The sequence below is a fragment of the Festucalex cinctus genome, chromosome 13 (assembly GCF_051991245.1).
Source record: "Festucalex cinctus isolate MCC-2025b chromosome 13, RoL_Fcin_1.0, whole genome shotgun sequence".
Taxonomy (NCBI): Eukaryota; Metazoa; Chordata; class Actinopteri; order Syngnathiformes; family Syngnathidae; genus Festucalex; species Festucalex cinctus.
Window position 1 is genome coordinate 6,793,480 of NC_135423.1, and position 20,744 is coordinate 6,814,223.

General features: G+C 41.5%; 1 protein-coding gene across 15 annotated transcripts; it reads right to left on the minus strand.

The window, feature by feature from the left end:
• Nucleotides 1-771: 771 nt before the first annotated feature.
• picalmb (phosphatidylinositol binding clathrin assembly protein b) lies at nucleotides 772-17,900 on the minus strand. Of its 15 annotated transcripts, none has more exons than XM_077540974.1 (24): nucleotides 17,056-17,900; nucleotides 13,480-13,622; nucleotides 13,274-13,354; nucleotides 13,105-13,202; nucleotides 12,429-12,522; nucleotides 12,142-12,253; nucleotides 11,969-12,075; nucleotides 11,827-11,868; nucleotides 10,645-10,656; nucleotides 9,293-9,378; nucleotides 9,084-9,207; nucleotides 8,867-9,000; nucleotides 8,051-8,151; nucleotides 7,705-7,857; nucleotides 7,292-7,375; nucleotides 6,933-7,025; nucleotides 6,677-6,787; nucleotides 5,537-5,653; nucleotides 5,432-5,462; nucleotides 5,253-5,352; nucleotides 4,535-4,594; nucleotides 3,631-3,735; nucleotides 3,171-3,276; nucleotides 772-2,222 (listed from the first exon to the last, which is right to left on the minus strand). In XM_077540974.1, the coding sequence occupies exons 1-23, from the start codon at nucleotides 17,183-17,185 to the stop codon at nucleotides 3,184-3,186; spliced, it is 2,211 nt and encodes a 736-aa protein (XP_077397100.1). In that variant the 5' UTR covers nucleotides 17,186-17,900; the 3' UTR covers nucleotides 772-2,222; nucleotides 3,171-3,183. The 15 variants fall into 15 exon arrangements, with proteins under 15 accessions (XP_077397100.1, XP_077397099.1, XP_077397105.1 ...); XM_077540973.1 differs by having other exon boundaries at nucleotides 13,105-13,207; nucleotides 13,279-13,354; nucleotides 17,056-17,898; XM_077540979.1 differs by lacking the exon at nucleotides 6,933-7,025 and having other exon boundaries at nucleotides 13,105-13,207; nucleotides 13,279-13,354; nucleotides 17,056-17,897.
• Nucleotides 17,901-20,744: the final 2,844 nt, after the last annotated feature.

A 20,744-nucleotide genomic window follows, 5' to 3' on the forward strand; every position in this document is an offset into this window, starting at 1 on the left:
AATGACCACAAAAAAAAAAAAAACTGTCAAGATCAAAATTTGTAGTACAAAATCAATTTAACCATTGTCTTTTTTTTTTTGCAATACTGTATTTTATATATATATATATATATATTTTTTTTTTTTTTTTTTTTTTTTTTTCCAAATTTCATTTAAAGTAAACCCATCATGGCACAAATATTTTTGCAGCGATTTCAATTTGATCACATTTTGATCAAATGTGGGGGGAAAAAAATAATTCAAAAAGAAATGACCAAACGTGCCAAACAGCAACTAAAATATCAATTACAACAATCGCCTACGTTTACAAGACAGAAGCTGCAGTTTAGTGGGCCTGGCAGGGTAACTTTTTTTTTTTTTTTTCCCTTCCTTCCCTTTTTGGTGCTCATTGCCAAAAATTTAAATGCCATGACAAGCACAAATGCAAAACTTGAAGCACAACATGGAGTAAACTGCCAAAGCTTTTGGAATTAACTTTTTTTTTTTGCAGGAAATTAATGAAAGGGATTCAGTTTAAAAAAAAAAAAAATGCCACAGGGCTGTTGAATGATCCAATTCGCTGTCATCTTTGTGGAACCGAAAAATAAGAAAAAGTGAAAGAAAGGGACTGTTTGCTTTTTTTTGTGGAAGCTGCTCTTTATTTGAAAAAGAAAAACCAAGATTTCAGTGGTCGCCTGCTACAGGTTCTAATGACAAAGAGATCTGCAGAGAGAATCATCCTGAATCAAGACTTAATAGGTAGAGTCAAATTAGATTTGAATCATGTTCATATTTCATACATCTTTCATGTTTTCATCAAAGAACAGTCACTTTTTTTTTTTCTCCATCTTCATTATTATATTTACACTGAGCGCCGATCAACAGTGCTCGTCCCTCCTCCTCCACCTCCGTCGACACCCGCCCGCCACTCGAGCCCGTTTTGACGAGCGGGGCGGCGGCTGTCGTGCGGAGTGGAAAGATGTGTGCAACATGAAGACAACTCTTCACATTCAGAGAGTAAAGGCAGCCTCGAGCACGCTCACCGAGTCGACGGCGTGCCAAGCTATTAAAGCAAAATGGAGCCCGCCGCCGTCGCCGGGATGTGTGAAGGGTTACTCAAGTTACAAACAAAAAAAAACAAAACGGGGGGAAAAAAAAAAAAAAAAAAAAAAAGACCCCTAAATAGGCACAGGATGCACTATGTACTGTTTAGCGCAGGGGTGGGCCACCCTTGTCCTATCAAATCCTCCAAGGGCCATACTCAATTAATGAAAATAAGATCAAACTTTTTTTTTGGTTTTAATTAATTATCATATATTATGAGCATATTTTTAGGATTGCATTGTGGGCCACATTGGTTTCCCACCCCTGTTTTACTGGGAACAAACCCCTGCACTCTCAGTACAGGGGCGGCTGTGATTTATTTTTTTATTATTATTATTTTCAACTAGCAATAGTGTACCCAAAAAAAAAAATAATTCAATATTTAGTGCTCTATCATTCGGCTTAATAGGTGTCATTTATATAATAGCTATTTGTCGCTCTACCTCTTGATAGTTTTAATGCTCAAGCACTCCCACGCGTGTTCAATGCTCATTATTTATGCGCTGTTGATTTTACAATAAACTCTGCTTGAGCTCCTTCGACCGATAATCATAAATAAATACAAACGACACACACAGGGAATGTCTACTGTAAACACGGTAAAAAAGACAAACTAAACGGGTGTAAACGTCATTAGCATCACTACGCCGTGACGGTTGATGGACTCGAGGGGGAGGGAGAAAAGAAAAAAAAAAGAAAAAAGGGAAGGTCGCCATCGCCCTAACAACCAATCCCCCTCCCCGCTCGTCCACACCCGACCGCATTTTAAAGGTTTTTTTTTTTTCTTTTGTCTTTTGTTTTTTAACCAAATACATAACATCAAAGTTTCTCAGCAGCCAGAACTTTACCTTTACAGATGATACTGTCAAATGGAGAAGGAATCCACTTTGTTACCAAGGTTACTGAAAGCCGTCGCAACTCTCGACATGATCAGTATTTTTAGGCGGGTGGTGCAGGTGTGTGTATATGTGTGTCGATGTAGGTGAGAGTGCGTGTGTGGTGGGGGTGTAAGAGAGAGGGTGGGGGGGTGGTGGTTCGTGAATGTCTCCCCGGGGACCAGGACGAGAACAAAGCTTTTTGCTGCTAAGTGCTTCATCTTTCCAAGAGAGACGAGCTCTTCAAAGTTACATGAACTGCGTCTGCAAGGGAAGAATGACAAAAGTCAGAAGAATGTCATCACATCGTTTCAGATTCTGATGCATTTCCTGTAGTCATTTAGTTATTCATTAAGTTAGACAACTGTAAATTCAAAATACAGCAACAAAATGAACTCAAGTACATACAAAAAAGGTAAGCCAAATATTGCGCATACTTGGGTGTCTTTTTACAATTGACATTTTGACAAAAGGTTCCATGCTCTAATCAATTTGACACCATTTTAAATTAAACTAGATAACTGTTTATCGATAATATTGTTCAGACAAACGAAATACAGATCCTGCTGATGGAGACGACGCCTTTAATGGTGGTTAGAGTCCCAGGCTTCACAATTTCAGCCACACTGCACCTATAGAGGCTGTATAACGTGTTGATATTTGCATACAAAAATCACTTTGTCGCAGGTACGGATCTCACAATTCAAGAGTTGCCTACATTACATTTTATTGTATACACGCACCTATTTTATATTTTAATATAATTGAATGAAATTAATAATAGCACTTAAATACTACCATGTGTCCCTTAAGCGATATAATGTACAGCTTGCTGAGAGAAAATCTCATGGGTGGGGTGTTTTAAAAAAAAAAAAAAAAAAAAAAAAAAAAGTCAGCTGGTTTAATTCAATTTAAAAAGGACAACAAATCGGTTCAAAGCAGGATGCGATGAGTGGCAGGATAAAACGGGCAGCGTGAGCTTCATTACAGTGAATCGATCAAAACAAGATCAAGATCAAGCGAAGACAAAACGCATGTGGCATCTAATGTCAGATGGGGGGGGGGGGAAAAAAAAAAAAAAAAAAAAAAAAAAAAAAAAAAAAGAAGCAAGAAGACGAATGTATGAGAGAAGATAAGCAGCCACACATGGATGTTGTGTACAGGCCACATGTGGGTGGGATGCGTCTGCCAGCAGAGGGGAGCATGCTGTACCTAAAGAGACGCTCTACAAGAAATCCTTGAGAGAGAGGTGTGCAAACGGGTCCTGTCCGGGGGCTCGGAGAGGACTCTGGCTGGAAGGACTAGAGGCTGCCGAGGGCTATTCACAGGAATACACACACACACACACACACACACACACACACACAGGAAGTAGGAGGGCCAGAGGTGAGGTCAGAGAGTCGGCGCAGAGACGAGGGAAGAGGGGGATGAGATTAGTTTGGACAAGCGGCAATGTCAAATCTAATGCATTGGATAAATGGAGGAGAGGAATAAAAAAAAAATTAAAAAAAAAAAAACAAGAAGGAGATGATGTGCAGTTTGAGACACGAGCCGAGGCTCATTCAAACTGCCATCATGGGTGTTTGCGCTAACTTGGGAACATGGGGCATGATGATTGCCTCACATACACAGAGAGACACCTGGCAGGAGGAGGGAGATGCGGCGCACCCACCTGAGTGCTGGACACCGAGCCAAAAGGATTGGGCGGCCTCATCGCAGGCTGGCCGTACATCATGGTGGGCGGATTCATCATGCCCATGGAGCCCATTTGTGGAGGCTGCAAAAGGAGACATGGAAGATTACAGTATTTGGCAAACAATGCAGTCTCAGTTACTGTAAAAACTATTAACAGTGGTTCCTTTACTTACAAGTAACCTGACAGTTTTCAAGATACAAGGGGACAATTTTCTTGCTGATTTGGGAGCAAAATTTGAGAAATCAGCACTAGATGCTAGTAGCGAACTTCACAACTAGTAGTAGTTTGGCAGATAGTGAAAGAAGTGCTTGCTTGAAGATGCTTATTGTAACTCCCAGTTTAAGTGTAATTAACAATACACGAAAGTAAGAACTAAACAGGTATTTAAAACACACTAACAACTAGCATCCTCATTGTAGTGTTATCCATTAATTATCATTGATCCCCTAAAAAAAAAAAAAAAACACACACACAAAAAAAAAACAAACACTAATACTGAAGCCTACTGAGCATTTTTATTTTCCAATGGAAGGATTATGTTGCCTCCTGGTGGCCAAAGAGCACACACACCAGAAGGCACTGCACAAATCACATAAATTGTTTCATTCTATATAAATATGTTTTGCCAAATGAATTTGTATTTAAAAAACAAAATCAAAAATAAACAAAAAAACTGTAGAGTATTATTTTTCTTAAAATAAAACACGGCAATAATTTTGTTGATGTTTAAATTGGAGTGGGTGCAAAACAGATGAATGCATTTCCTTTCATTTCAAAGCTTTGAGGCACAATGTTTTTAATAATAAGCATGGTTAGCAGAACATAATAAACGTGAAATTTGAGGCCCCACTGTAACATTGTTCACACATACTGTACTCACCATGCCATAGCTCATCATGCCTGTGGGTGTGGTGGCAGGAAAGGCCATGATGGACGGCGGCTGCATGGACAAAAAAATTTGTTATGCGACAATTTTATGGTGGAAGTAAGAGTTGTGCAATAACAGCATATTGTTTATATTGTGGATTATTCTTCTATTTTAAAAGGCAAAGTTATGTGAAATATTTTCTTTAAAATATGCCCTCTGCGCCCCCGCGACTGTAAACACAGTGTTCTAATTTTGAGTTTGTGGAATAGGAATTAAGCCGAAAAATCCACCCATTTTTATCCATCACCACAAGAACAGGCTTCCATTTTGCCTTGTACTTGAAATTGTTGTCGGCTGGAAATGACAACACAGTATATATACACATGGGCTTAGCATGTTAGCATCATTGCTCAACTGTTTTCTGGGTGTCCAAAACAAAAATGAAGGAGTCTGTCACTCGCTTTTTTGGCTTTGTGCTCTCCGAGCTGCAATCTGACTGCGCACAAATACCAACGCTACACTGAGTAGGTTTTCAGACTGACCTGTCAAACCAGTAGTTTCCAGACATACAGTAGGAAAGTTGTTCTGCTGTAAGCTTTTAACATTAGGATAGTTTTTTTTTTTTTTTTTTTTTTTTTTAAATAAATCAGCTTCATCAAATGCTCTGGCAGGCTGCATATTGTGTAACCGGCCGTATGCTCCCCACCCCTGACGTATATGTAAAAATCACCATGGAGACGGGGTTCCAGGTCGTCGTCGGTGCGGCTTTGGGTTGCCAGTTGGTGCCGCCAGTCATCCTCTTCTCGCCGGGCTGACTCCAGTGGATGTCACTGTGGATGAAGTGAAAGTTAAAGTTAAGTGTTTCTAACGTAGTGTAGTGAAGACGACGAGCGACCGCACGCCACTTACTTCTTCATGGTGCCGTTTCCGATGCCGAGGTCTGAGGAGGAAAACAGACGTCCATGATACAGCTATGATGCTGTAATTGACCAAAAAACAAAAAAGCATACGTACTGCCGACAAGGTTGGCAAGGGAGGAGTCAAGGTCATCAGACACCAGCTTCTCTGGCTGCTGATTGGACGTCAGGTTGGAGCCAGCAAGAGTCGGTTTCAGGATCCCTCCGCTGATATCTGACAAAACAGAGGGTCAAATTTATAAAGGAAGAAGATTGTGTTTGACTCGGCAAAGCGACAGTTTGTTTACAGAGGGCAGTGCCTTTTGTTCATATGCATGGACATTCTGCTCCCGGTGTCGCAACGTTTTGAAGAAAACACAAGGATTAAACCTATTTAACTACATATGAAGTAGTTATTTCCAGGATTATTATACTTTTGGAATTTTTCATTTTAGTTAGTTTTGTTTTTTTTACATGTGGTTAGTTTTAATTAGGTTTCAGGATGGTTCTGTTAATACCTGGAGAAAACTCCCGCATTCACAAGGAGAATAATCCAACGACACAGAAATGCCAGAGCAGGTATTTGAAGCCAGCACATCAGATGTGTAAGGCAGACCACTAGGCCACCTATTTGATGCCTTATTTGTCAAAATATACACACACACGCACAATGTAAAATTTCATTGCTTGTTAGGAGCACAATACTTGACTTTGCCAAGTCAGAAAACTTTTTGAAGGTATGACAGTTTTGCAGCGCCTTCCTGATCTCTCAATGTAGTAACATTATGTGACCACAAGACGGCAGCAAAATCTCAACATGACCAGTCTGTTCCTTGCATCACCTTCCCAAAATTACATTAAGTCAAGTTGGAACGTGAATCACACCTAACTGACTGAAATGTACAACAGTAGTGGTGGGGTGAGTATGAGCGGGCCATAAAAGGGAGAAAATGGAAATTTCCTGTATTTTTGTTGGTAGAGGTTTTGTTAATCTTCTTGTTAATTTTCTACTTAAAGAATAATCAAGACTAGTAGAAAGTGATGGGAATCTAAAGACTGCATTTTAAGCGGGGCACATGCATATTTTTATTTAGATGCGCACCAAAATTGAATGCTATAACCTTTCTTGGGATTTAGTCGTTTTTCCATCAAATCCTGCTTAGTTTGGTGAAACAATATGACAAATCGACACAACACAAACACACTCTGTTGTAAATAAATGGAACCAAACAATTAGTGACATTAAACCCTTCCTAACCTTCAGCATTGAGGCTGTTGCTGCCTGTAGCTTTGGCTCCAAACACAGACTCAAAGTCCACTTGGAGTCCTCCTGCAGGTGGCTGGGGAGGGGGCTGAGGCGTTGAGTATCCTTAAAGAAGATGAAAAGAAGGCAGCTGCAGTCAAGACAAGCGATGCCTCTCAAACGAGACTCGGTTCTACAAGCATGGGGAGTCGTCAGTTAGCGGTGGAGCAAGGGTTCACACATCTATACAGACACAGAGTGCCTTCAATACCTCTGAATAGACCTGCTACAGTAGAGGGCTCTGTGGGGAAGGGAGCCTGGTGTGGGAGGTGCTGGGCAATGGACACTGGGCCACAGAAGGAGTCTGACACGCCACAGGAAGCATTAAGAAGAAGGAGGAGGAGGAGAGGAGGGGGGGAAAAAAAGAAAGAAGAAAAAAGGTGTTCAGGACCAAGCCAAACAAGCAGGCAGAAAAAAAGTTAGCAAACATGTTAATGTTTTTAAAGTCACTAAAGTGTGAAAAATTAGAGAGTGCTAGTGTAAATGGGAGGGAGGGAGTGACTGAATATTAAAAGCTGTTTGGGTATTGAATAGGATCCATGTTTGCAGGACTCGTAGCCATTGTAGTACCTGAGACGGAGTGTTCTAGCCGCACTGCGCATTTGCTATTGGTTGAAACTGACGGGTTTGTGTCAATAAACGGATTGTAACGATCTAGAGAATCAAACATAGCATTGGTAAAAGAAAAACAAAACAACTTAAAAGCTCTACAGCAACATCACAGACCCAAAGTTCAGCAAAAAGGGAATTGGGTGGGTGGGAGTATCATTTTAAAGCAGGTGGGCATTCGGCCTTGACCGACATCTAGCTAAAGTGGAGGAACAAGGTTTCACTGAAAAAAGGGTAGGATTTTAGCTTTCAAGACAGACAACACTGACAATGCTCAAACTAAAGCAGCATGGAAGACAAGCAAGCTACATCATGCGTCTAACACATACATAAGCAGCAAGGACAATGCGGAAAAACAAAATGAGAGTCATTACCACCAAACATTTCATGAGCAGATGTCCTAGTGGAAAAGCTAACACCGTCTGAAGACACGACAGGCAAGTGAGAGGCATCGACAACGAGTTTTGAGAGGAAAGGGTTAAGGTTTGGCATGGAGTCGTCTCCAGCTTCGGCGGAGGTGAAAGGATCTACAGGCAGGCAGAGAGAGAGAGAGAGAGAGAGAGAGAGAGAGAGACAGGAGAAAATGAAACAGACCAAAAACAAGTGGAGAGGAACTGGTGGACGTAAGAAACGAGAGCATGCAGAGCAGGTCCAAAAAAACAAAAACAAAAAACAAACAAACACGGGTAGCGCTCGAGAGCCGTGTCAGTGGGGCTCTACCTGCCCACGCCGTCGCCACGGGGAGCCCTGACGCCCCAGACTGCATGGGTGGCTGAAACGTCGACTGAAGATCAAACAGGTCACTCTCCATTTTCACTGCACTGTAATAATAATGGATAATAATCATGAATAACAGCATAATAACAATAGGGCTGTCAGTGTTAATTATTTTTAGAATCGACAATTCTATCAACTATTCCATCGATTTTTATTCCACATATAAGTGTAGTAACAGTTTTTTTTTTTTCGACAATTACTATTTGTAATTGGTTAGGTTAACCAAACATCAATCTTAATGAGAGGAATTGATGATGTGCGACCTTTTTGAAACCAATTCAGTAACTGGTTCAGTCATTGCTTTCCAAAGTAAATGTCTTATTTTGATTAATTACAAAAGATAATCAGTCTACTCTGATTAATTACTACAGAAATCAAGGAATAATTACTTTTAAGAGACCGAAGTTTTGGAGGATTTTGACAATTTTAATTTAAACAATAGCTCTAAATGATTACTCAATTATTAAAAGAGTTGGCGTCGATTAATCAATTAAATTTTGACAGCTCAACATAATAATGAATATTAAAATAACCGTTAGTTGCAGCCCAAATTAATGATCAATACATGCCCACAGTCGACTTGAATAAGCTATTTAAACGAGACCCTAACAAGGACAATCCTCATGGAAAATGGAGGGAAGGAAAACATTTGGAGATGCAGGCTGTTAATAGAACAGTGCTGAACGTTGTGGCATAATTAACTGCAGTTTAATCCTCATTTTATGTTTGCAGCTCCATCCACAATTTCATGTAAGGTACCCGTTGGAACAACTCGGTGTGGAGAAGAGATCAATGGCTGGAGCCGTGTTAATAGTTCCCCCCGTGGTAGAAACGGGCGACGTATCCGTGGTGGCGAAGGAGGGCCTCTTGGAGAGCTCCTTGAGTCTTTGCTCCTGCAGGAGGAACGACGCACATCAAGATAAAGCAGACCGGGAAGAGCGCGACTCTTGAGATAAGGTCAGCTAAACGGATTCACCTTCAGCGCTTTGAGTCGGGCCTGCTCTTCTTCCAGCGCTGCCTGCTTTTCCCGCTCATCCACTTTGGTGAAAGACATTCCCGTGCTCGCCAGCGACGACACGGCGTTGGACAGAGTGCTGGCCCTGTGGGACGGACAGACGGACTCACGCTGGGCGACACGGCATGGCGGTCTCGAGGAAACGGACTGTGACGGGCGAATTAACATACCTGCTGGCCGCCGTGGAGTCTTTCACCTTCTTGCCCTCTAAAGAGGCCAAGTGCTGCTCCAGAGCTTCCAGGAGGCTGCTGGGAGCCTGTCGCGGCGAGAACACGCACGGTCAGCATTCTGCTCACACAAACTGCATGAACGCGTGTGTGTACATTGACACCATGAAGGACAGTGGTGGGAAACCAAGCAAGAACAGAATATAAACCATCCTTTTTATACAGTGGTACCCACAAAGTCAAACAATGTGCACAGGTACATTTGGGATATATTTTTTTTTTTACAAAATTTTCAGGAAAAAGATGCCATGACTATAAAATAATAATAATAATAATAATAATAAGTCATGGCATCTCATCCAGCATCAAAAGAATAAACGTGACAAGAGAAACAATCCTGTATTCGGGATTTACTGTAAAGTAAATAAGGGTGTTTGGCTTTTATTTTGAAAAATGTCTTCTACTGCTGTCATCCCCCCACCATCGGCTTAATAAGGTTCCAAGCCAGATTCAGTATTGACCATCTCTTTTTTTTTTAACAATGAACTTTGGATCTGTTTATGCTGCAGGAGCACAGTGATGTGTGTTAGCCTCTCGGGCTAGCTACCGACGCTAGTCCATGTGTTTGCCATACAACTATTCAAGTGGTTGGCCGTCTGCCTCACAGATCATAGCTCTTCTTCTTCTGCTTGCGCAGGCTTTCTCCTGGTGTTCTGGCATCTTCCCGCATTCCCAAAAAAAGACGTTAGGTCAATTGAAAACTAAAAATAGTCCAAAATGCATGATTGTGACTGTTAACATGTTACTTAAAACAGTGCCTTCCCTTTAAAGTTAAGCTTTTATAATTGCAACAGATTATACACTAACAAATAATTCCAAATATAAATGATCTCAATGTAAACTGCTGTTTTGAGTCAAACTCCGTAGTACCACTGTATGTAATTTGATTTTCTGCAATTTGAGGTTCAACATAGTCTTGTAGTTGCCCACCACCGATGCACCAATGACTGCATTCCAGCCATACACGTAGTCTGCATGAGAGCAACGCGTGTATGGGATGACGCACTGTACCGCAGCACGTTCAACAACCTGCGGCGGGTTGTTGAAATGGGCCACAACTAAGCACAACAGGGCAGCCATTTTGCAGCAAATGAGCTACTCTGGTTTTTTTTTTTTTTTTTACACTTCACCGTGAGGAAAAAGTCACCACATAGATTTTTTTTTTTTCTCTCCTCGTTTCTATCCCTTCGGCTGTTTGACACGATCACGTGGGAGATGGCGCGGAGGCATGCAAAAAGACAGTACCGGCAAAGCAAGTCACAGACATAGAAGAAGAGTGAAATGATCGTACTTACACAGACTGTGAACTAAAGTGGAAAGATAAGGGGAGAATACAGAATATAAAGGTGGTGACAGTCAGGGGAGGAATCCATTTGAGCAGCACAGCACAAGTATGTTTATGCGTGTCACCTTAACTGCTGTCAATGTGCAACTGCGACTAAACTGTAACCTTTGTGTGGACCTGACACCTTTATTTACTGTAAAAGGAGGTGCTAAAGAAGAAGAGCAAGAGGATAGAACAGAAAGCTTAAGGAGGAAGAAGAGAGAACATATAAGAGGGGCACCTCCAGTGGAAGCATGCGCTTAAGAGGGAAAGCATGCAAAGTGCAGAGAGGAGAGAGCACAGCCGTTGGTGGCCATCTTGCCAAAATATTTGGTCAGTATTAAAAGGATGCACCCGCCATTGTTTTGCTGCCTCACTTTCATTGTCATCATACGCTCAGCAGAAACGCCATTCAACATTGCCTTCAACACTAGTTGGGCTTCTATCCATACATTTTGACCGATACTACGTGTCACATGTATGTTTGTAGTCATAACAAAGGGCGGATGATAAAGAAAGATATGTTTGTGGAGACAAAGAAAAGCAAATTCTGTTTACAATTAAAGAAAAAAAAAATGCAATTTTAGATTGCTTAATTGACACTAGCTCTCAATGTAACGACACACTTCTCTTACACGCGTGAGCGAAGCCAACAAGACAAACTACTTCCATGCTTCCAAACCAACATTCCCATTCGGAACTCTCCATCGTCCCAACATTCCCTCTCACGGCACATATTGTCAAAAGAAGAACGGATGGAAACAGGCACAAGTTGCATGTCCGTTTTGCGCATTTTCACAAAAATTTCGCTTTAAAATTTCAAAACATTTGGATAGAAACCTGTCTATCACAGAGGGGTGTTATAGTTTGCCGAGGTCTAATATTGCATTTACCTAATTTGAGGAGGCAAAATATTACGTTTTTCCTCATACAGCTCTTGTACCGGACCTTCTTTATTCACATGCACCTAACATTGTGGTCAGTGAGTATATACTTGAGTAGGTGATGTAAATTATTTGTGTTGTCAGAAAAGGGGCGAGACATAACGACACAGAAAGAGACAGACAAAGAAAGAGACACCGAAGGAGAAAGAGCAACAGAGAGCGAGAGAAAGCGTCAAGACCGAGAGTGTGCAACCAGCTTGTAAGCTTACCTGGGAAAGGTCTGGAATGTCTCCTCGGTCAATGCCCACCTGCTGTTAGAGCACAAAGAAAGCCAAATTACTTTTTCTTTTCTTTTTTTTTTCTCCATCCCTGCATGAGAGCCAACAACCAGCCTGCAAAGCACCAATGTACCTCAGCTACTTTCAGGAACTCTGATATCCGGGTCATTCGGGTGAGGAACTTCTTGTAGATGTCCAGACCTTCTTTGCACTGGGTTTTCTTCATGTCAAAGTATTTCTCTATTTGGTGAAAGAGGTGAGGATTAAACGGTGTGATTGTTTGGAGCCGAGGAGACTTTTTCTTACCAAGCAGGTTGATGATGCCTTCGTTATAGGCGGCAAAGAGCCTGATGGAGTCTTTGAAGAGGAGCATGAAGGCCGCATTGATGACTCCATTAGTCAGCTCGTTGGCATTGACCTGCGGGAAAGCAATCAGCCATGGTTTGCACACACGCCTGACATTTATCTTTTTGCGGCGTTGGGCTGAGCGACGGCATCAATGCAGCAGCACCGTACACAAGCTTAATAATAATAATAATAATAATATTATTAAAAAAGCTGCAGCACCATAGGAGGCTTCACCTCCAACTCACATTGAAATCGAGGAGGGCGTCCATCTGATTCTGAATAATGGGGATGGTCTTGATCAGCTTCTCTGTATTCATGGTCCTCATGACGCCGTCCACTCTTGAGATGACATGGGGGAGAACCAGCAGGCACATTAAGAGTTGACTAATTGTCATAAAAACTAATAAGCGTGACTGAAACTGGACTAAAACTGAGACTGAATTTAAAAATGGCAGACAAAATTAACACTAATCTGCAAGTGGGGGCATTTTCCGCCTTCTTAAGTAGCATCAGCTAGATGTCGCCTGAACGTGCAATACCTCTTCAACACTAGGACAATGCTAGCAAATTTGCAAACTTTATGCCTAAAAAGGTTCTATGAAGTCTGATACAACCATGTGTCTAGTATTCATCACAAACCACACACCAACTGCTGAGCAGATGTGATGTCTGTAAATCAGATTTTTTTTTTTTTTCCGGTAGCGTCTAAAAAGAAACTGCTGCTTTGTGCTGCATTTGGGATCGTAAAGTGACCACTGACAATATACAAAAGCATGGCAAGTGCCAATTTTGACAAGTTGATCATTTTCCTATTTACTGCTGCTTGTGTTCACTCATGCTGCAGCCTCTCAAGAGGCCTTTCGTCAAAAAGAGGGCACCTTCAAACTGCAGGATAGAACACCGTCACGGTCACCGTCTTACCCTCGCTTAACTTTGGTGAAGTCAAAGGCAACCTGTCTGTACGAAACAGCTTTCTCGTTCAGGTATCGACTGTACCTCCGGATAAACGTGGACATGTCGTACCCTGGAATCAACAAATGTATGTGTCACGTCATACAAAATGGCAGCTAGCTGAGGGACATGAGTCGAGGTTACCTTGCAGGCCACTTTTGTCCAGGAAATTACTGAGGTTGAATAACGTGTTCCTCGAAGCCAGGTACTGCACAAAACGCTGCACATGGGAGAGGGGGGGGGAGACATCACTAAAAGGTATTAATCTAATAATACATGCAATCATAATCTGCTTGACATCAGTTGTTGTGAGATTATCTGATATTCCGTGCGCATGTGGCTCACCTCGTTGCCATACACCATGAGGTGGTGCGTGGTGATCAGCGACTTGAACACGACCACCCAGCTGGTGTTGGTGGTCCTCTCAAACAGCGAGTCGGCCAGCTGGGGAATGTTCACGTTCATCTCGTTGGTGCAGTGGATCAAGTCTGACATGAGAACAAATTCAAAAATCACATTAACAGTTCTGATGCAATGGTGACGACCGTTCATGTGCTGCCTAAAAATAACCCGAGGCAGGATTTCCATGGTGGAAAGTGATGCCGTGTCGCGTCCCGAGGAGCTGATGGTGCTTCTCATATTTTTGTCTTCATCTACAATACTACAGTGAGGTGACGTGACGCACTTCTAAACATGTTGAGCCCATGAGCAGACCACCTGCTGCTGCTGCTGCAGACTATGAATAAACAGAAGTGACCGCAGTGGTGAGGGACAAGCTAAGTTTCGCATGCCTGACCTGGTTAAGTTCATATACTGTAAAATATTTAGGTCACACACGTACATGATGTAACCTGCAAGAACAAAATTCTAATGCAAATTTGACTAAGCATTGCACATGGCGTGGTATAAGACCTTTCTCTCAAATGCCACAAATCGTCAAATGGTGAGCATCTACAAGCAAGGGTCTCGAACCATGGAACCCAGCCGTGCTAACGGACGGCACAAATTGTCATTGTGTTTCCGTTTTACCTGCCAAAATTCCAACCAGGCCGACAATATAACTCAGCTAAAGTGACCGCAAGCAAATTTCCATTTTAAAACAACCAAATTACCTCTGAAAAGCATCTCCAAAACCATTAGGTTTTACATTAGCTAAAAAAGAAACAGCATGTTTGATGAGCCATGATGCTGCAGTCAGACTGAAGGCAACTCAATGGTAGCACAAGCACATGTGTGTGGTTCAATAAACAATGCGGGACAATAGGTGCAAGTACTAAAGGGTATTCAATAGTATAAGGGCTCGACCGATATAGATATTTATTTATTTTATTAGGTAGATGCCAATCCACCATTTGTCAGAATAAAATTTAACCGATTAATGCGCTGATTAATAAAATAAAATAAAAGGTATGTTTGGTCACTTAACGTTGACAACAATAAAGACATGAATTGCAGATGGAAGATTTGACCGTTTTGAACATAAATTATTAGTATTTGTTTAACTTTACAACAGACTAAAATCAAAATTGGCGGCTTTTTTTTGGGCAATTTTTTAGGGGAAAGTTTGAACAGCATTATATTTTGCTTATGTTGTAAAGTGTATAAAATAATTGGCAAAAAGCTGCCTTTTTTTCCTCCCTAAAAAGCTAATACCAGACAATTCAATCAGATGGCCGATTGATCAGTCAGTTCTCCATTTTTGATGATCATTAAAATATTATTTTGTGCAATCTCTTTGTGGTATTTGGGGGCCCCTGTATTACAGTATTAATGATTAGGAGAGAGGATTTTCTCCCTCTAGGGCCCAAGTTTAACCTTACTGTATTGTAATGTGATGTGATGATTTTGTCCCACTCTTCACTCAATTTGGGAAGGGCTCATCAATCCAGAGGATCCAACGTGACCCCCTTGTAATAGTAACGAGCAGATAGTGTGCTACATTCATTCAGCTTTCTGTTCACTGATAGCAGCCGCTGCCAGCGATCCGTGAATCATACATGTGCTGTCCCACTTGCTCGCGGCTCCTATCATTTTTAACATCCGCAGTATTGGCCGAGGGATGAGAGTCAAAGCTGCTCGACCTTATTTTTAAATATACTGTATGTTTTTTTTTTTTAATACACATTTTTAACACCAACAAACCCAGCTGTCGCCAGCACAGATCCGACTGACGGGGGTAATTGGTCCTCTTTTTTTTTTTTTTTTTTTTTTTTTTTTGTCGTCCTATATTTGACTCCTCAAAGTAGGGCAGGATAACCTTCGCGAAAAGCGGCTGCTAGTAAAGCATGGGTGACTGACTGCACGGCCTAGTGAAGAAGAGCGAGGAGCAGGAGGATGAATATGGAGGAGGCATTGCCATGTCACAGCGAATACTCCCGTTTTTTGGGGGGGCTTTGTGGGACATAATCGTAACTCGTGGAACAGCCGTAATGATTCATGCTGAAGGGAATGACTTGCCTTGCGTCAGCATGACACACAAAGATAACTTGTAGGGAAATAAATCATGTTACGTGTGGGCTCAAAGTGCAAAGTTTAACTTGGGGTCACACTAAATGTAACTAGCAGAAACTAAACTACAGGGTGGGCCAAAAGTAGATAGAAGAAAATGTCATTATTACATTTATACTCATTACATTTTATGAAACAATTTACATACTCAAAATGTCCGATTTTATTGCAACATAGCACACTGCAACACAGCACCACCCAATTGCATCAATACATTAATAAAAACTTCCGAAATGAACTAAGTTGTAGCAGTATATGCAAGGGTCAGTGTTTAAAAATTGGGTTTCAAAGAAAACGTGAGGGGTTAATGGAAAGAAATGTTTAGAGTTCCAATATAGAAACACAAAACAGTGCATTAATTTCATTTCCCTCGGTGTGAGGGCTTGGAAGTAAGGATTTAAACCAGAGTTACGGTTACAAAAGAAGATGTCTAGTTGCAGTTCAGGTTCCATTTTTGGGTTTCTAGACTGGATTAAGGTTTGTAGTTAGGCTTTCAAAACAGGTTTGGGTTTCAAGTTAGGGTTTGTAGCCTGGTTTAGGTTTTCAAAAGGGGATTTCACGATCGTGTATGTATTGTGTTGACCTACTGGAGACCCTAAGTGTCCCGGTGATCCGTCTTAACGCCATTCCTTCCATCCTTCCATCCATCCATCCATCCATCCATCCCTTCCTGCCTTTATATCATGTGCATTTGTGGTTAGAATGTTTATACTTGTAGTAGTGCACTTTTGTTTGCCCCCCTTTTTTTGTAAATAATATCTTTATTTTTCTTTTTATAATTAAAAGTCTAGCTGTAAAATGTTCCTCGGGCCATAGGCCACGTTGCTGCAACTCATGACACCTCGGGGGAGTCACCTGAGCAGCACAACAGGTGTGCCACCTGCCAACAAACAAAATGCGACTGACTACAAGCCTATTCCTAAGAACCACAACTATTAATATTAACCATAAATATTGCTCAATTGAACGGAGACCAGGGCTGGCAGTGGGTGAAATTGAATGGCAACAATTGTATTAAAATGTCAAATCGGGGCCCTTGCTCATTCTGTCATTTTATGCTGTTAGCATCTAGGACTACCACGACCACTACTACTGTCGCCTTCAAATACACACGAAGACCTAAAAGCGGGACTAGGACAAGAAACGTCATTTAACGACATCAGACAGCTCCAAACGCGGATTCAGTAGTTAGAAGAAACTACACAATCGAAGGAAATGTAGCTTAATTAGCTGCATTCGACGTCCATCTACGTGACGTGCGCTCGCGTTAGCATGTTAGCGGCGCCTCGGGCTTTGAGGCCTGGTCGCAGTGGTCGCTCTAACAGCCGCCATAACCACACCAGTGGTAGGCTTTTAGCGTCGACACTTTGCTTTTAAAAATAGTACACAAAAGAGACAATTGAACATACTTACAGTCTAAATGCTTCTTCTTCGGACCCATTATTTCGTGAGTGGTGGCCTTGCATACTGTTTTGGACACGGCGGATCCCGTTACGCTGTGCTGGGCTGCCGTTATCCGGTCGGTAATGCTCTGCCCCGACATCTTCGCTCAGTCGGTACAACTCACACACCAAAAAAATAATAATTCTGGGGAGAGGGGAGGGGAAAAGAAAGCGCACACTTGCCGGCGTTTATATCCGCCAATGATCCCTAGCGGAAGGAGAATTGAACGTCCACCTCCTTGCGAAACCTGGCCGGACTCCTCCTCGCCTCTCCCTCCGCGGTGATTGGTATGAAATCAGAGCTAAGCTAGTCGGCTATTATAATAATGAAGGCGGAATGTGGCGACAACAACAACAAAACGTTCACAATGTGCAGTTGCGCCGCTAGCTGCCCGTCGCACATTCAAGGGTTGTGGTGTTTGCACTCATCCGCCCCGGCTCTTGGTCTCGCTCTCATCCCGCTGTGGCACACCGGATCCCCGCCTGCCTGCCTGCCTGCCTGCCTAGCGCCGCTCCGCCTCCCGGTGCCGCCGTCGCCGATGCAGCTCAATGGTGGGAAAGGAGGACGCCGAACGGGCCCGAAGTGGGGGAAATGGCGGAACTTGTCAGGATCACACGACGCCCCCGCTGATCCTGGATCAGATCGAGCACCGACGTGCCTTTTCAGTCTGATGTGACGCAGGTGCACGTTAACTGACCTCAGTTTAGCTGAGGAGCAGTATGAGGAGTCGTCAGGGACACAATTCACGATTAACGTTTCATACTGAAATGCTCACACGCAGAGCTGATATTTTTGCTTTTTGAAAGCTTAGATGCACTGGTCTAACATTCTGTAACACACTCCTAAAAAAACATTTATAGGCTACAATTGATTTTTTTTTCCCCCTGCCCACTCACATACACGAGTGAAACACATGAACTGAAACAAACTACTGAAAAGCCTACATACATATAAACGTTTTCATTTCCCCCCTGACAGTATACACACAGCAAAACACTCACACTTATTGCTGAGTCTTTTCGCTTCTCCACTGTTGAAATTTTCACGCATGACTGATATTGCACATTACTGTTTTCGTCTAAATGCTCTTTCAAACCCTCCTAAAAAATGATACACATACTCATACACACAACTGAAACACTCTTACATGCCTTACTAAAGCACTGTTGCACACAACTGAATTTTTTTCCAGTTGCAGCCACTATTTTTAAAGACACAAATGTTTACCGCTCACAATAATACTGAAACGCTCAAACCCAACTTATGGTTTGACATTAACAATCAGCATGATTGTGTCGGATCACCCGGAGTTCACTGATGCTGGCCCTACCGGGCCCCCACTACTTTAGCTTTTGCCCGTGGGCATGGCAATACTTTATGGGGGTCCCCAGTCATCGTGTATGCAGGTTTTTGCTGCATTGGAGCTCTTTGGCGGTGACCTGTGGCCACGGGCTATAGTTACAGTTATTAGGTCATTATACTATTATTTTCAACCTCTCCATTGTTGTATTCTATAGTTGTTGTTGTTGTTTTTTTTTTTGTTTTTTTTATGGAAGTAATAAAATAATCGAGAAATCAAATTAAAATTGAGCAACGGAATAGTACAAGTAATAGAAAATGGATAAAGAATTAAAAAAATAAAAAGCAATATAAACTAAAGCAAAATTTTAAAATAATTGTGCAACTAAACAGTTGGACAAGTGTTGCAAAATGAATAGAGAGAGAAATAAATCAATGAAATTAAAATAAAATTCATTTAAACTAAATAAAATTTAAAAAAAGCAACTAAAAGTTATGGATCCAAATAAAGGATCATCAACAGAGTGCGACAAGTGGTTGAAACCAGATTCATACAGCATATGAATTAGTACAATATCCTGCCCATTATAAACACAATTATGTCCCACAAAGTAAAGGTGTGTTTTGTTTTTGTTTGTTTTTTTTATTGCAAATACAGACACCGATGACGTTTTTTACTTTGAACTAATTGACACTGTCTGGATTTGCAAAATGCACCCTGTGTACTTTACATTAAATAAACACGAGTATAGGATGTTTAGAAAATCCACGTTATTGTTTAGGGTTGAAGTTTATTTTTTGGTCTAAAAAAATAAAAAATAAACTTGAAACCTATTTAAATAAAAATATTTAAAAAAAAAGACAAGATGAGCGCCATAGCGCTATGAAATAGAATCACAAAAACAATTTTTCCTTGAACTTCCCGCCTAAGTTGTAACCTTTGAACCCAGAGCCGTAAAGGGGAGGTTGCACTTGTGGTGCAGTGACGGTTTCCGAGCACATAGGGGCAGCATAGAACCATGTGTACTCCCTCTTGTCGACTGGATGCTTAAATTCACTCAACTACATTTTCATTTGATTGTTCTTTTTCTGGAAAATAGGGGTCAACGATGAATATCCACACAATCCACAATACAGTACATGTGGATACACATAGACTTGGAGAAAGTATTGGATTGCATTTATAAACAATGGCATGTACTATTGTGTTTCCCTGCTCCACTTGGATTAGTTACAGGAGTACAAAACGGCTTCTTCGTCGTTTGCATCATTTCAGAAATAAAAAGTGAGAAGGTGCATTCAAATGCTAAGTTAGGGGAAAACAACACGTCTGTTACTTAAAGTTCTAGATTTAAATCTTGGGTTTGGACTTTCTGCGGGAAGTTTACATGTTTTACAGGTTAGAGGTCACGTTAATGGTTTTAAAAAAAAGTTTTGTAATGGTATAGTTTAGAAATAGATTAGTTACATTGAATTTGAAATGCAGCTTCAAAAAAAATTTGTGCAATAATATACATCAATTATAAACTCAGTTTATTTACATTTTGAAGACGTAAATATACTGTTTAGTGTTGGGGCTTGTAAAAAAACCCAAAACATTTTATTATCACTCCAGTATTTGTTGTTAATGAACAATGTTCACTTGGGACTTTCTGGAAATTTGATGACAACTTGCTGGATTTTTTTTCCCCACAGTACTCCCACCTCTGCTAAATTGACCTGAGGTGTGAACAGGGCCATAATTGAGGACGGGTACGGAGGGGACCTAGGCCCCCACTTTCTGAATCTGTTCTAGTTTAGAACATGGATGGATGTTATGTCATCATCAGGATGTCAATTTTTCATACTTTTGTGACCCACATAGACACCATCTATAAACTATTTCTAGCCAAATACGTCCAAACACTTCCTCTTCTGTCGAGGTGGAAAAAAAAAAAAAAAAAAAGTTTCTGGCTTTTGGAATCACAGCTGACTGAGCGTTGAATCCCAGCAGGGCCTTTGATGAGGGCTTCACTTTCCACGGCCGTGTTCAAACCGGCGCCTCGGATTACCGCCTCACTCTCACGGCTTTTGTGACGCCGAGTGCGGATGTTTGAGCTCCATCAGATAAGCGGCATCGCTATCTGGCACATCTTGAAAGTGGCGCTGGGTCATGACTCGTAGACCTTAAAAGGCTGCTGAGCACAACCGGCGCGCAAACTGACAGGTCATGCACATGGCTATACGTTGACTAAATAGGTCATTTAGCTGGGTGGGAGTTGTAAAATAAGAACGATTTGTTGCTGTTAACAATTTTTATCGTCACATCAACACACACACAAAAAATATTATTATTATTTTTATTATCACGATTACAGTTC

Coding starts and splice junctions, on each gene's coding strand:
- picalmb (XM_077540974.1), bottom strand. CDS start 17,185: ATGTCGGGGCAGAGCATTACCGACCGGATAACGGCAGCCCAGCACAGC. Junction 13,203..13,273: donor AAAGTGGCCTGCAAGGTAAC/CTCGACTCATGT, acceptor ATTCCAGGGTAC/GACATGTCCACGTTTATCCG. Junction 3,277..3,630: donor GCTCGGTGTCCAGCACTCAG/GTGGGTGCGCCG, acceptor TCCTGTGAATAG/CCCTCGGCAGCCTCTAGTCC.